The sequence below is a fragment of the Trichomonas vaginalis genome, chromosome V (assembly GCF_026262505.1).
Source record: "Trichomonas vaginalis G3 chromosome V, whole genome shotgun sequence".
Lineage (NCBI taxonomy): Eukaryota > Parabasalia > Trichomonadida > Trichomonadidae > Trichomonas > Trichomonas vaginalis.
Window position 1 is genome coordinate 31,979,897 of NC_067207.1, and position 14,631 is coordinate 31,994,527.

At 31.8% G+C, this 14,631-nt stretch overlaps 5 protein-coding genes across 5 annotated transcripts; 1 reads left to right on the forward strand and 4 right to left on the reverse strand.

Annotated features, from left to right (window-relative positions):
• Positions 1-169: 169 nt before the first annotated feature.
• TVAGG3_0440790 (MAP kinase kinase kinase kinase protein) lies at positions 170-2,569 on the forward strand (the record flags this gene model as incomplete). Its single annotated transcript, XM_001307970.1, has 1 exon — positions 170-2,569. The coding sequence occupies one exon, from the start codon at positions 170-172 to the stop codon at positions 2,567-2,569; it is 2,400 nt and encodes a 799-aa protein (XP_001307971.1).
• A 584-nt stretch (positions 2,570-3,153) lies between these two features.
• TVAGG3_0440800 (spectrin binding) lies at positions 3,154-4,200 on the reverse strand (the record flags this gene model as incomplete). The annotated part of the gene is made up of 1 exon (XM_001307971.1): positions 3,154-4,200. One exon carries the CDS (start codon positions 4,198-4,200, stop codon positions 3,154-3,156), a length of 1,047 nt encoding a protein of 348 aa, XP_001307972.1.
• Positions 4,201-4,584: 384 nt separating this feature from the next.
• TVAGG3_0440810 (heat shock protein 90 family member family) lies at positions 4,585-6,808 on the reverse strand (the record flags this gene model as incomplete). The annotated part of the gene is made up of 1 exon (XM_001307973.2): positions 4,635-6,782. The coding sequence occupies one exon, from the start codon at positions 6,780-6,782 to the stop codon at positions 4,635-4,637; it is 2,148 nt and encodes a 715-aa protein (XP_001307974.2).
• Positions 6,809-8,424: 1,616 nt separating this feature from the next.
• On the reverse strand, positions 8,425-8,798 carry TVAGG3_0440820 (uncharacterized protein; the record flags this gene model as incomplete). The annotated part of the gene is made up of 1 exon (XM_001307974.2): positions 8,584-8,787. One exon carries the CDS (start codon positions 8,785-8,787, stop codon positions 8,584-8,586), a length of 204 nt encoding a protein of 67 aa, XP_001307975.1.
• Positions 8,799-10,269: 1,471 nt separating this feature from the next.
• On the reverse strand, positions 10,270-14,349 carry TVAGG3_0440830 (uncharacterized protein; the record flags this gene model as incomplete). Its single annotated transcript, XM_001307975.1, has 1 exon — positions 11,040-14,336. One exon carries the CDS (start codon positions 14,334-14,336, stop codon positions 11,040-11,042), a length of 3,297 nt encoding a protein of 1,098 aa, XP_001307976.1.
• Between the last annotated feature and the right edge of the window lie 282 nt (positions 14,350-14,631).

Sequence of the window (14,631 nt, forward strand, 5' to 3'; positions counted from 1 at the left end):
GCTTGGCGATTTTGAAGAATGAACCATGCTATCTAGGTAATGGAAATTTGGTGGAAGAAGTATCGCTTAAAAGTTAGGGCTTGTATTGTCTATTTTGATGTTTTATTTTTGTTTTTCAGATTACATAAATAAAAAGGTGCTTAGGGATTCTCCCCCTTTTATAATTTTGATGGAAGAATTTAATAGCAATTCATATGTTTTTGATATTGATTCTTTCCAAAAAGATTATATTATTCTAAGGTATGATGATTGTGAGATATTTACAGCAAAATTCAAAGAAAATTCTCAAAAATTTGTTATTCAAACGCGAAAGAAAGCAATAAATACTGATGATTACATGAAGAATCGATCTTACATGATGAACAAACTATCAAAAGCATCAATTCCTTACTTATTACCGATTTTTGGTTTCATAAATTCGGAAAATCATGCAACAATATATGAATACTCTAACTATAAGAGCTTGTATTTAACACTTCACTGCGATCCATCCCCTATTATTCTGTCAAGCACTCAAAAAATGAAAATAATTATTTGTATTTTACAAAGTCTGATAAAATTACACGAAAATGGAATTGTTCATCAAAATATTAGAACAGAAAGTATACTTTTAGACACAAATTTACTACCAAAACTCATTGATTGCTGTGAAAATTTTTATCCAGAAGCAAATGATACGCAAGTAGATGATTTTATTGGTAGCCCTACATGGATAGCCCCAGAAGTATTCAAAACACACAAATATACAGAAAAATCAGATATTTATTCATTTGGAATTTTCTTATTTGAAATTCTTGCTGATCAGAAACCATATTCAGGCTACTCATATAAATATATACAAGAATTAGCACTCAAAAGCTCTCTAAAACTACCAAAATCCGATTTTATTTCGCAAGATTTTATGAGAATCATTGAAAAGTGTTGTAACATCAATCCTGAGACACGTCCATCAGCTACTGATATATATAATGACATAATCAACAACAAAATCTTTATTGACGGCATAAACGAAGAAGAATTTTTATTATTTACCAAAAATTTACAAGAAAACGCAAACCAAAGGCCAACATTAAGAAATATCAGGTCAACAGAAGAAAGCAAACCAAAAATTAATGTTTTCCTTGAAAATGAAATTAATTTTGACACAAAAACCGATTTTTCAAGTTTTTCAATGGAAATTGATGATCCTTACAACAAAAGATCTGTTCAATCCATTCAAATTTTGTTTTCTTCAACAAATGAAAATAATTTTGAAAATAATTTTTCAAAAATCAGAGAATTATTGAAGAAAAAGATTCCAAGAGAAACAATGACTTTGATTTTATCCGAAATCTCATCATTTTTGACCAGATTTCCTCATTTTTGTGAAAAATTTTGTGAAATTTGTTTTGATTTCATTCCTTTCTTTGATATTTCGTTTGCATCATTAACATTATCTATTTTACTGTCTGTTGTCAAGCAAGTTCCTCAATGTTTCACTCAAAATATTGCTTTAATCATCATGAATCATTTTTTTAAATTTCCAAAAGAAATTTTGTCAATTTTTTCATTTTATTCTTATTCTTTTTGTTTTGTTGATGATCCTTACCCTGTTCTCGATGTTTTTATTAATAATGCGAAGCATATTATATCTTTTGTTGATGTAACAGAGAAATACATTCGTATTTTGTTCGATTTGCATTCGAAATTTCCTGAATTTCGAAGAAAAAGAGGAAAATATTTATTCCAAATTTATTTTTCACTTTTATTTGTTTGTGATGTCAGAACTGTTCGTCATTCATTAAGTTGTTTATCTATATTGTCTGATAATGTGTTTTTACAAGATGTTGTTGTTAGATTGTTGGAAAATCCTTTGACAAGAAAGAATTCTTTAAATTTTCTTATTGTTTTTTGCGAAAATCTTGAATTTAATCAAATTTTATTTGATTCTTTGATAGAAAATATCAAATATGAAACATCTGTATTGATACTATGCAAGCTATTAGAAAAAGGTAATTATAAATTCGTTGTTTCTGATACGAAATGGTTATTGAATAACAAACAAACAACAGAAAACATTTATAAAGTGTTTTTACTTTTGATTTCGAAGCAAAATGAAAGAGAAATCATTATAAAGTCTCCGGATTTCGTACCGTTTTTAAATAGACTTTGTACAACGAATAATGATGAAATACTTTATCAGATATCTGTTCTTCTTCAGAGATTTTTGAATGAAGAAATCATTGAACAACTTAGAATTAATCATTTTGTTGATAGATTTGTTTCTTTGACTGCGAAATGTAATGAAGAACGAATCGTTCTATCTTGTCTTCAGTTTATTTGTTGTTTGGAAGAACATTCTATTGGTAATGAGTTTCATTCTATTTGTTCTAATTTCAAAGTTTGGTTTTCGAATGAAAAATCAATTGTAAGAAAACAAACAATGAAAATTGCTCTGATTTTTGCAAATGATCAAAAATACAGAGAACAAATGAATAACTACAAGATTTTGGATCTTATGAAAGATGTTCACACTGATGATGAATCTGAAAAAGAATGTGTCAACCAATTTCTTTCTTTGTTTGAATAAAAAAAATATTTTTAATATTTTTCCGGGGTTTACATGGGGTGTAAATAAAAGCGCATAAAACGATTATTTAAAATTGAATCTGCACAAATTTTGCGTATTTGAAAAAATATGGAGTTGACTATTATAAATAATCAAATCCATTAACAAAGTATAATAACAATTGCATATGCACTCATCTTTTGACTACTTTACGGGGATGGGATTTCCGAATTTCATGAAAAAATGTTCCAAATAATATAATTCTATAATGTATGACACTTTATGTTTCTATAGCCGTACATCATTTGATTATAGAAGCATCTCGCGAAATGCCTTTTGAAGGATATATTTATTAATTCATTTAAACCATCTCAAACATGAGTTTTTGCGCCTTTTTTGTACCCTATATAAAATCCCCAAACATTTTTTATATTACACTTACCGCATTCTGATATCCTATTTGAATCAAGTTCCCAATACAAAGTATATCATTGATAACTCGTTCTAAGAAGGAAATTAAGTGACTATATATATTTTAAGTGAAGAAAAATTAAAATATTCTGAAAAGTTGATAAAATCAATTTTTAAATAAGTGTATGATTGAGTTAATTGATACAAATAGTTTTTAAATAATTTCTTACATTACCTTTTGCAACCATCAGTGCAGTGTATCCATTATTATTCTTTGCTTCTTTATTAGCTCCAACTGAGATAAGATATTGAACTACGTTAAGATGGCCATAAGTTGATGCTTTAATGAGTGGAGTATATCCATAATTATCCTTTGCTTCTTTATTAGCTCCAACAGAGAAAAGATATTTAACAACTTCAAGATGGCCATTATTTGATGCATAAATGAGTGGGGTATATCCAGAATTAGTTTTTGCTTCTTTATTAGCTCCAACTGAGATAAGATATTGAACAATGTCAAGATGACCTTGTTTTGATGCAAGAATGAGTGGAGTATATTCAGAACTATCCTTTGCTTCTTTATCACAAACACATTTGATGAGTGATTGAACAAGTCTGAGATTTCCGTTTTCACTTGCAACATGAAGAACATTCCTCTCAGGATCATATAGAGATTTTTTAGGAGCGATCTTTTGCCAAAGTCCTGCTTCGATTGATTTTGAAATCATTTCATGGTTTCCTTTCGAAGAAAGTTCATCAAGGAATTTGTAAATGGTTTCAAAATCATTAGAGTCCTTAAGTTCTTTGATTCTAGTTAAAATATCTTGTGAACTATTGTAATTTTCATTAGTTTGACTGATAGTTGTATCTTTGGTCTCATTTTCATTTTGAATTATTTCTGTTTCATTCGTAGAAGAGTTTATTGCTTTCTCATCAGGTATTAAAAAGTCAATAATGCCATTAAATATACTGAATTTCATGTAATTTTTGACAGATTTCAGAATTGAAACAACTTCTTCGATGTTTTTGATAGTAATATTGGCATTTCGTGTACTGGTATATAATTTTCTTGAGTTGATAGTTGAATGAGATTGTTTGAGAAGAGTAACATATTGATCAGCTGTCAAATGTGAATATTTCATGATTGTTTTGATATCTTCGATATCAAATATATAGAAGAAGTTTTCATTATTAATATAATCGCTGATATGAGCAGCGATGTATTCGAAATTCAGATCCATCTCCTGTTTCGTTTTTAAAAGTCGTTTTTAAAAGTCGTTCTTAAAAGTCGTAACTTTGAACAAATCTGAGTAAAATTAAAAAAAATTAAATTTATTAAATTAGATCTTATTCATTTGAGAAATTGCTGGAAAGCAGTCGACAAGCTATAAAAAAATTTCAAAAAAAGTGACTAAACTCTGGTTTTGAGTTGTGAGCACAAAATATCCTATTTAATTAGAGTAAGTGGTAATATTGCATTAGTCTTTCAATGGTGAAGATAGTAATAAAGGAAAGAAAGCAATATTGAATAAGTCTTTCAATGATGGAGATACATTTCCTGATCATTCATTAATATATACTAATGAAATTGTTCAAAAGATTCAAAATTCAAAAAAAAAGAGTTAATTTTATATAAAATCTAAAATGGAGAAAAAAACCTTTATTGAAAGCAAATTTAATCGACATCATCAAACTTATTAAGGTCAGCAGAGTCAGCAGCTGGAGCAGCTTCACCTTCCTTAGCCTCTTCAACCTTTGGCTTCTCTTCGACGAGTGGTGGTAACTCCTTGAGTTGGCCGGCGACATCTAAAGCGACAGCAACCATACGGTTGATTCTAGCAGAGAAAGCAGCTGGGTTAGCGAGTGTGAAGCCAGAAGCGAGCTGAGCTGTGTCCCAAAGCATTGAGAGCATCTCCTTAGCGTTCTTGTCTGTCTCATCCTTCTCGAGCATGTCGACGAGCTTTGTAACGACTGGGTGCTTTCCGTTGATTTCGAGTGTCTTCTTTGCCTGCATGTACTGAGACATTGTGTTATCTCTGAGTGCCTGAGCGTTCATCAATCTCTGGAAGTTAGCTGTGTAGCCGTACTCACCTGTGACAATGACGCATGGTGTGACAACCAATCTCTTTGAGAGGACGACCTTCTCGCAGTCCTTGCCGATCAAGTCCTTGATCTTTGTGAACATTGGTTCGAGCTTGGCCTTGAGGTCCTCGTACTGCTTCTTCTCGTCTTCTGTCTCGTCGATCTCGCAGTTCTCCTTTGTGATACACATCAACTTGTGGTCGGAGTACTCGTTCAACTGCTGGAAGCAGTATTCATCGATTGGATCGATTAAGAATAGAACTTCGATACCCTTCTGGCGGAAGACTTCGAGCATTGGAGAGTTCATGACGGCCTCCTTTGTTTCGCCGGAGATCCAGTAGATGCCCTTCTGTCCCTCCTTCATTCTCTCGATGTACTCATCAAGAGATGTGAGTTCCTCTGTTGACTGTGTGGAGTAGAAGCGGAGTAACTTGGCAAGCTTTGGTCTGTTCTGTGTGTCCTCGTGGATGCCGAGCTTGATGTTCTTTGAGAACTGTTCGTAGAAGATCTTGAAATCTTCCTTCTTCTCAGCGATCTCGTTGAAGAGCTCTAAGCACTTCTTGATGATGTTCTTGCGGATGAGCTTGATGATTCTGTTCTGCTGGAGTGTTTCTCTGGAAATGTTGAGTGGTAAGTCATCAGAATCAACGATACCCTTCATGAAGTTGAGCCACTCTGGGATGAGGTCCTCGCAGTTGTCCATAACGAAGACACGGCGGACGTAGAGCTTGATGTTGTTGAGCTTCTTCTTTGGCTCGAAGAGATCGTATGGAGCACGGCGTGGAAGGAAGAGAAGGACTGTGAAGCCAATATCACCTTCAACACGGAAGTGCTTGACAGCGAGGTGCTTCTCCCAATCGTTGGAGATGGACTTGTAGAACTCGGCGTATTCGTCTTCTGTGATCTCATTTGTTGGGCGGAGCCAAAGTGGCTTGTTCTTGTTGACAAGTTCCCACTCGTGTTCGACGATTGTAACTTTCTTCTTCTTCTTTTCTTCGTCCTTCTTCTCGGCTTCGTCTTCGACTTCCTTGATCTCGTCGTCCTTCTTCTCCTCGTCTTCCTTCTTCTCGGCTTCGTCATCGGAGACTTCCTCTTCCTTTGTCTTCTCAACCCAAAGAGAAATTGGGTACTGGATGAACTCGGAGTGCTTCTTGATGAGCTCCTTGAGCTTCTTCTCTTCAAGGAATTCTGTCATGTCTTCCTTGAGGTAAAGATCAATACGTGTACCACGGATGAGGTCTTCACCTTCGAGATCACGGCGGATTGTGAAGTTCTTGCCAGCTTCGGATTCCCAGATGTACTGGTCATCGTCGGAGTGGTGTGAAGTAACAACAACACGGTCAGCGACAAGGAAAGCAGAGAAGAAACCGACACCGAATTGACCGATGAGGGAAAGGTCAGCGCCTTCCTCGATGGCCTGCATGAACTGGCGGGTGCCAGAGCGGGCGATTGTACCAAGGTTGTTGATAAGGTGTGACTTTGTCATACCGATACCAGAATCGATGATGGAGAGGCAACGGTTCTCCTTATCTGGGCGGATATGAATGAAGAGCTCCTTCTGCTTGCCAAGGATCTCTGGATTCTTAAGTGACTTGTAACGGATCTTGTCGCAAGCATCAGATGCGTTGGAAATCAATTCACGAAGGAAGATTTCCTTGTTTGTGTAGAAAGCGTTGATGATAAGGGACATGAGCTGGTTAATTTCGGCCTGGAACTCAAGTGTTTCAACTTCAGCAGACATCTTTTAAAAAAATGATTAAAAAGCGGCCGGCCATTTATAACCGAACACATTTCAATCAAAATTTTTTGCTGTGTCTTAGGTTAATTATGTTAACATTTGGTATCTTTATTTAATTTGGTAACTGAATCAGCAAAAAGACAAAAAAGTGGCCAGATGATGTGACTGTTTAATTTTCTCAAGCAATTGATTTTTCCACCATAAATAACCAGCCAATTATAATTGAGTCATCTCAAAATAGTTCATAAGGATCTGTAAGCATAATTTTAGACAAAATAACAGATTGTTTCCTTACAAAAATTAAATTTGAATGAAAAATTCAAAATCTATTCATTTTGTATGAACGTATATAACTTTCTCGGCAAACTAATATTAAAATTGATCCAACAATTAGATATTGTTTCAAAAATTTGAGATGTTTTTCAAAATAATTTTTTCATAGATCTGACTAATTATTTAGCCAAATTATCAATATGTTATCAATATTTTATTCATACATGGATCCGACCACTTATAGTTTTTGTCAAAAAAAATTCAATTGTCCGCTCAAAAATTATCAAAATTATGTGAAACACTCTATATTCTAACACAGATGAGTTTTATAAAGGAGAAATATCAAAATATTAATACTCTAAAGAAGATTTTGATTCAATAAGCCAATATGTAGTTTTTAAATACTATCTAGATTTAAATTGTGCATATTTGTTTATAAAACATTGATAGCCACAATCATAGCTCAATCTCAAAGAAACACAAGAATTTGAATTTAATATAAGCTATCTTACTCTAAACAAACAGTTGACACATAATTTAACACATTAAAAAATGATTCATCGATATTCCATATTCAATATAGTCTCTGAGATTTGATATTAAGTAATTGCATAGCTCAGCACTTAAAAGCATGACTTCAAAATGATTAGGTTTCAATATGTCTGTATATCGTTCTTCAAAGCAGATCATAATTGCAAAAATCATGTAATATGAATATTATTCGCAATATTCAACATGTATAAACTTCAGGAACGATATTACTAGATAAAAACAAAAGCTGAGTAGTGTCAATTCTTAAAACTTTTGTTCATATTATCCAAATTATAAAATAATGAAAAATAAAAGGTTTTGCAAAGCTCAAATCTTATATTATTTCTTACGGTAAATGTAATTCATTGATATTAGACTAAATTTTTGTCAATATATTTGAATTCAAATAAAAATGCATTGAATATAATAAACGCATAAAACTATGATATACTCGAGTATGAGCTTCTCATTATTGATTATATTTTTCAAATGATACTAACATAACAGATAATTGAGAATGAGATAGCTGAAATATATGTTGGAAAAGAGATATATTGTGAAGTATAATCAATAGTGTTCAAAGATATATTCTATGTTGCTATTAAAGTGTAGAATCAAACTAAAATATTGAATAACGGTATCTAATTAAGTTATGAATACGAATGAAGTTAATGCAGTTATTTCGTTAATTATTGATATATTTCATAATATAAACGTATTTCTGAGTAATGTTGAAAAAATATTTTGGTTTTGTTAAGTTATCTAATTATAATTTGTAGGAAACTTGATATATGCTGTAATATATATCAGTATGTTTGAATGTTTGTATGTGTAATCATATTTTTTTGTTTTCTATTGTTCAAGGATTTCTAGGAATATTGGGTAATGGAAGGAAAGAAGTAGAATAAAAAGATCTTAAGTTACCATACGAGGGATTTTATAACCGATCTTCAAATAAAAACAAAGGCATTGGCTTAATCAAGAAACCTATTTTTCTTCTTCAAACAAAATAGGTAACGTCTGGAAGAAGTTCGACTGGCCTTTCAGAGTCGACTTCAGCTTGTGTTGGGAAGTCATCAATGCAAGATGAGGAATCAGAGCTTTCCAAAGATTCTTCATCATTGTGTGCATCAACATGTGGAAGGTTTGAGTAGAGGAGGTTGTCGTACTCAGCATCACGGAAGAGGTTGTTGCAGCTGAACATTCTTGATGAAAAATGATATGTTTGGCTAGTTTATATTGAAGCTCTCAAATCCTCTCAATTTAATGACCAATCTTTTATTGGAAAATTGAGAGACTATTAGGCCATGATTTTATGGACAAATTTGCTAAAGTAATAGAGATATGGTTTGCAATTCAGATTTTTGATGTTGGGATTTTTTGATTGACTTTGAAAAAGATGAATTCAATTGGAAATTATTTTATTGATTTTGAAAGTTGTTATATGAACATAGATAAGCAATTTTTAATATTGGACCATATCATTTTTGACAATCAAGATATTGATTTTTTTGAGAGCATGGTTCGACAAAATCAAAACACGTTAACTTTGAAATCTGTTTACAAATATAATAGGAAAGCTTAATAACACTTGTCAAAATTTGGTGATACCTTCACAAAAAAAATATTGTTTTGTTCGTCTGATTTTATTATTTTGACTTTTTCTTACATACATTTATCTTCATTGCCAAAATAACGAAATTATGGATATCTATTTTGTTTATTCCATGATAAATATTTTTTCTGTTCATTTCAAATGGTTTATTTTTATTTTTGTCAAAAATCATACATCTAAATATCTTTTCAAAAAGGTATGTATTTTAATTTTTCAGCCTGTGACCGATGATAATGTGTTTATTGTTCAAATGAGAATAATCTTGAATTTCTGACACGTGTAGGTATGGAATTTCATTTAACCATTAAATAATATCGATGACAACCTTTTGAAATATTCGTGCTGTAAGTTTAAATCCCCATCTTCATAAGAACCTTCTCATAATTGAACTGTAAAACCCGTCTATTTGCTTAGAATTACTCATGTATTCCAAAAACAAATTGCTCTATAGCATTAGTTCTTCAAAAATATGATATTTTGATGAAATTTTTCACAAATTTGTTGAATGTCTGTGTGCAGATGTTATTTGTGCTTCCAGTACTGACAGTTGGTAATACTCGCATCGATCATTATGATTTTGAAACAAATTATTATGAAATGGTTTATTAGGGTATATATCAATCCAATAGTGCATATGGATATCTTCAACTAGTATTTATACTTCATTGTTTGATTATTAGATTCTAATGAACATTCAATGACATTCGATTATTAGTTGAATACTTTTATTTTGGTAGAAAAGGAAATATTTTTCGCATTTATAGAACACTGTATATAGAGCTATTTGAGTTGCATTCATAGCAGTTTTGAAAAACATTAAAAAAAAAGACGACAAAATATTCGGAAAAAAAATAAATAAAACAAATTTTATATAAAGTACTCACAAAATCTAGATTGAGAGGCGGTCAATGACGTTTGAGGGGAAATTAACGCATGGAATTTAATATTATTTAGGTTGATATTCTTGCTTATTATTTCAGAAAAAAATCTTAAAAATTTCAATATGAAAATTGAAAGCAATTCAAAAAAATTGCTAACATGTAAATTTTAATATCCTATGCATAATTTCATATTTTGAACATTTTTTATTTTTGTTTAAAACTTAAAATTTTGCGAATTTAATATAATTTATAAAATATAATACGTATATATATTTAAAATACACTAAATTTAATTGTTAATTGACGTTTTTGGGAATGAATTTTATCAAAACATGCCTGAATCCGAAAATTTGAAATAACGAATTACACAATCATATATGTAGAATTCAAAATACAAACTTAAAGATTGTATACGTTTAAAATTATTCAGATTGTGTTTGATTTCCACTCATTCTGTTTCTTTGGAACTCGAACACTAACATTTCATGATGATTACATGATCCATTTATACATGGTTGAATTGTTCCAGATTCTACCAGAAAATCAATCCAAATTTCTCAATGCATTCATGTTGATTGGACAAAATTTAAAATTTATCGGCCTGTTTCCAGAGAAACTCATATATTCCCTAATGAAATGTAATTTTTGCTACATTTATTTCAATCAAATTTCAAAAAATTGACTGCAGAGCTTGAAAAGGTGATGAATCATGTTGTTATTAGATGTGCATATTAGATTTACTATTTCCAAAAAAATGCTCAAATTTGAATAGTTTTTAGAAAATTTGGAATTACACTCCTTACATTATATATAATTAAATGTTTAAATTTTATTTATTTTTCCCTTTTAATTTTATAACGTGCTCTATCAAAACTAACCTCTCAATTGAAGGCCACAAAATCTCAGTAGTGAGGGTACACAAATTTTGTATGGAGTACGGTTCAATTTTTGAGAGCCTCACTACTTAGATTTTGTGACTACCTTAGTACTAACAATAGACCATTTCTTCTTTTCGAAGGCACCAGTCTGTGGCAAAGACAAAGGTGTTGCTATATTTCCAGACAATCTTTCAATTCTTCTAATGAAAACAGCCAAAGCAATTAAAGGACACCAATCATCACCTTGGTACTTTCTTTTCGCTTTATTAAGACATCCTTGGAGTAGCAAAGCCTTTTGTGCTCTCAAACTTGCTAGTTTGTTAACAGTTGTCCGATCAGTTGACGAAGCAATCAACGATTCTTCGAGATTTCTTCTGATTTCGGATGTAGATTTCGATGTCGCCGCTGATTCATTAATAATGAAATAAACTTTTCTCGCCCATGACTCCCAGTCCTTCAAACGCTTGTCTGCGTCTTTAAGGACTCTTGCTGTTATCAATGCTGAATGGCTTTCGTTGTAACCATTCGATAAAATGACGTTTTTCGCTTCAACATCTTTCATCTTTTTCAGAACGTCCAAAACGAAGTCTTTCACTTTAACTTCTGATGGGATATTGAGTTCTCCCCTTATTTCGGACAATTCTGATATGGATGATGAAAATTGAGTACCTAATTTACGATAAGATTCCACTTCACTTTTGGTCGTTTGTAAAATAACATTTTCATCGAGACCTTCTATTCCAAGAACAACTGAAAAAGGTTTTGCGATATCCTCGATGATCTTTACCTTCTCAATTTCGTGTTTGGACTTCAATTGCTCTATTTCTGACTTGTATTTGTCCTCTTGTGCGATGATTTTCGCCTGCATCTTGGAATTATTCATTGCTGCTTCACGCTTGATGCGCTCAACTTCATCGCGATGCTTGACTTCGCTTAGTTTTGAGGATAAGTCATAGTTTGCAATTGAATTTTGAGATTCCGAAATTTTCTCTTGGAGATCTTTAACTTGAGCCTTTAGATTGAGTTCTCTTTCAATAGTTTGTGATAATTTCTCATTAAGTTCTTGAACAATTGGTTCATATCGTCTTCTTAAAGATTCAGATTCAGAATCATGGTTTGAGAGGTCGGATTTAAGAGTTTTGACCTGCATTTCATAATCACGTATAAGATCTTTAATATGGTCTTCGTAATCGTCACGAGTTTGTAACATTTGAGATTGAATTTGAGAAATCTTTGTTTCGTAATCAGTACAGATCTGTGTTATGTGTAGATCATATTCTTCTCTTGTTTTCTCAAGGATTTCATTTGCGTTGTTGAGCTCTTCGTCTGTTGTCTTTGAAATTTTTTCAATTTGTTGATTTAATCCAATAATTTCAGTGTCAAGTTGGTCGATGACTGTCTGTTTGCTGTTGCTTTCTTTCTTGCATGCCTCTAGCTCATCTGACATCTTTTTGATGGCTTTCATGAATTTCTTGATTTTGTGTTCATTCTTTTCATTTGCAAGACCAACCTGTTGTCTAACAATTTCATCTATGGTTTGTTTACTCTTTTCTGAGTGATTATTATTGAAATCAGATTCATTTTCTGATTCTTCTTCATTTTCTTCGAAATCTGCGTTATTTCTGGCTTTAATTAATGCTGGAGGTAAGTCTGCACCACTTTCTATGCATTTATCAATGATAGAAGTCAATTTTTCAAATTTATTTTTCATTTCATTCTTTTCTTTTTCAGCATCTTTCACGTAATTCTGCATATCAGCGAGTTGTTGTTCATTTGTTGTTGAATCAAAGTTCAATTTCGCAAATTGACGCTTTAATTTCTGTAATTCTTCTCCAACTATTTGGCATTGCTCTTTCATGCACTTAGAGTACTTCCTTAGTATCAAGTTAGACATACAAGCTGCTTCTACAGCACAAGAAACCTCTTTTTCATCGGTTTTTTCCAAATAATTATTCAAACTTTGTTGGAGGTCCAAAGGATCCAAAGAATTGAACAGAGAGTTGTACAATGGTGTATCATCTATCATGGATTGTGCATTATCAAGAATAAACTTGTCAATTGTCTTGGAATCTTGAATTAAACTGGATTTTATGTTGTTTTGTATCTGATGGCCAATTATGCAGTCCTGGACATTATTGCTCTCAATAAATGACCGAACAAACTTATTCAAAGATTTGAGATAAAATAATAATTCAGAATTTGGTTTTTCAACCACTTGGTTTGGTTCTGGAGTAGTTTGAATGATTATATTATCTGTAAGTATGATGAATGCGCGCTTAATCTTGTCAAAAGGCTCAAATGGAGAGTTGAATATTTTTGTAATTTGATGTATAACAGTTTGTGGTAATTTGGATGATGATATAGCATCTACTAGATCTGCTATAACATCCTCTTGTGCATTTGATGTATTATTTTGTTGTAACCGAAATTCCGTTAATTTATTTTCTTTTCCTTGAATTGTTTGCTTCATTTCATTGTTTTTGGCTTGTAGAGATTCGAAACGCTTGGAAAGTTTATCAAATAAAGCAATTTGTTTATATAATATTGACAATAAATTATTTTTGATTTCAGTTTCTTTCTTTAGGTCATCAGATGTAAGAGAAACTTGCTCTACTATTTGCGGTAAAAGCCTTTGTAACTGAATTTCTGTGTAATTTTGTGGAATATTTGGAGAAATTTCGGTTTTTTGTGTTGCAAAGTCATTGATTTTCTGTTTAAGCTGCTGATTTTGATTTATTAATTCATCGCGTGATGATTGAGAGTCACGAAGAGCAGCTTGAGCAACAGAATAAGCGTTATTAAGAGATCTTATCCTGGATTTCTGCTTTTTGATCTTCTCATTTTGATCTTTTATCTTTTTAAGCATTTCTTCTATATCATTTTGCGTGAAATTCATGTTCTTTGGTAATGAGATATTTTGTCTATATTTCTGTAGTTCTGTTGTCATTTCACTGTTCTTTGATTTAAGGTCGTCCTTTTGGAATGAATAATGTTCATTTTGCTGTTGTAATTTTTGATTTTCTTGTCGTAGTTGAAGAATTTCTTTTTTGAATTCGACAATTTGAGAACTTGATGGTGACATTACGGATTTCGTGCCTGATTTAATTGGAGAGCTTGAAGTACTCGTATTGTTCGTAGCATTTTCTGTTGAAGTTGTTATTGATGAGCTTGGTCCATATGTTGATGAACCTAATACAATACTTAAGCTTGATGATAATGTATCCAATGTTGTTTCAGGACTCAAAGAATACGTTTCAATTATTGAAGAAACGATTGATTCTTCTCTTGATATGTATTCTTTAAGTGCTTGTTCTAACTCCGATGTTTGTCTTTCGAGCTCCTTGTTCCTCTTCTGTAGACGAAGAAGCTCTTTTTCCATCAACACGGAATTTATTTTGGAAGAGACCGTTTATTTTGGCGCCTTCTTCCCTATTAGGATTTGTAACTTAAGAGTCATCACATTATAATTAGCTACTGAAATAAGAGTTATATCTAATTATTCGCAATCCAAAAATGAAATATAATTTCAACCTCATTGAAATGTATTTGAAAAGACCAATGATATATGCACAATCTGTTAATCATTGGAAGTTTTAATTTTATTTGTATTGCAACATTAGGTGTGAACTTAATTTTTATTATTCCAATATCATACTATGGTAAAATACATATTA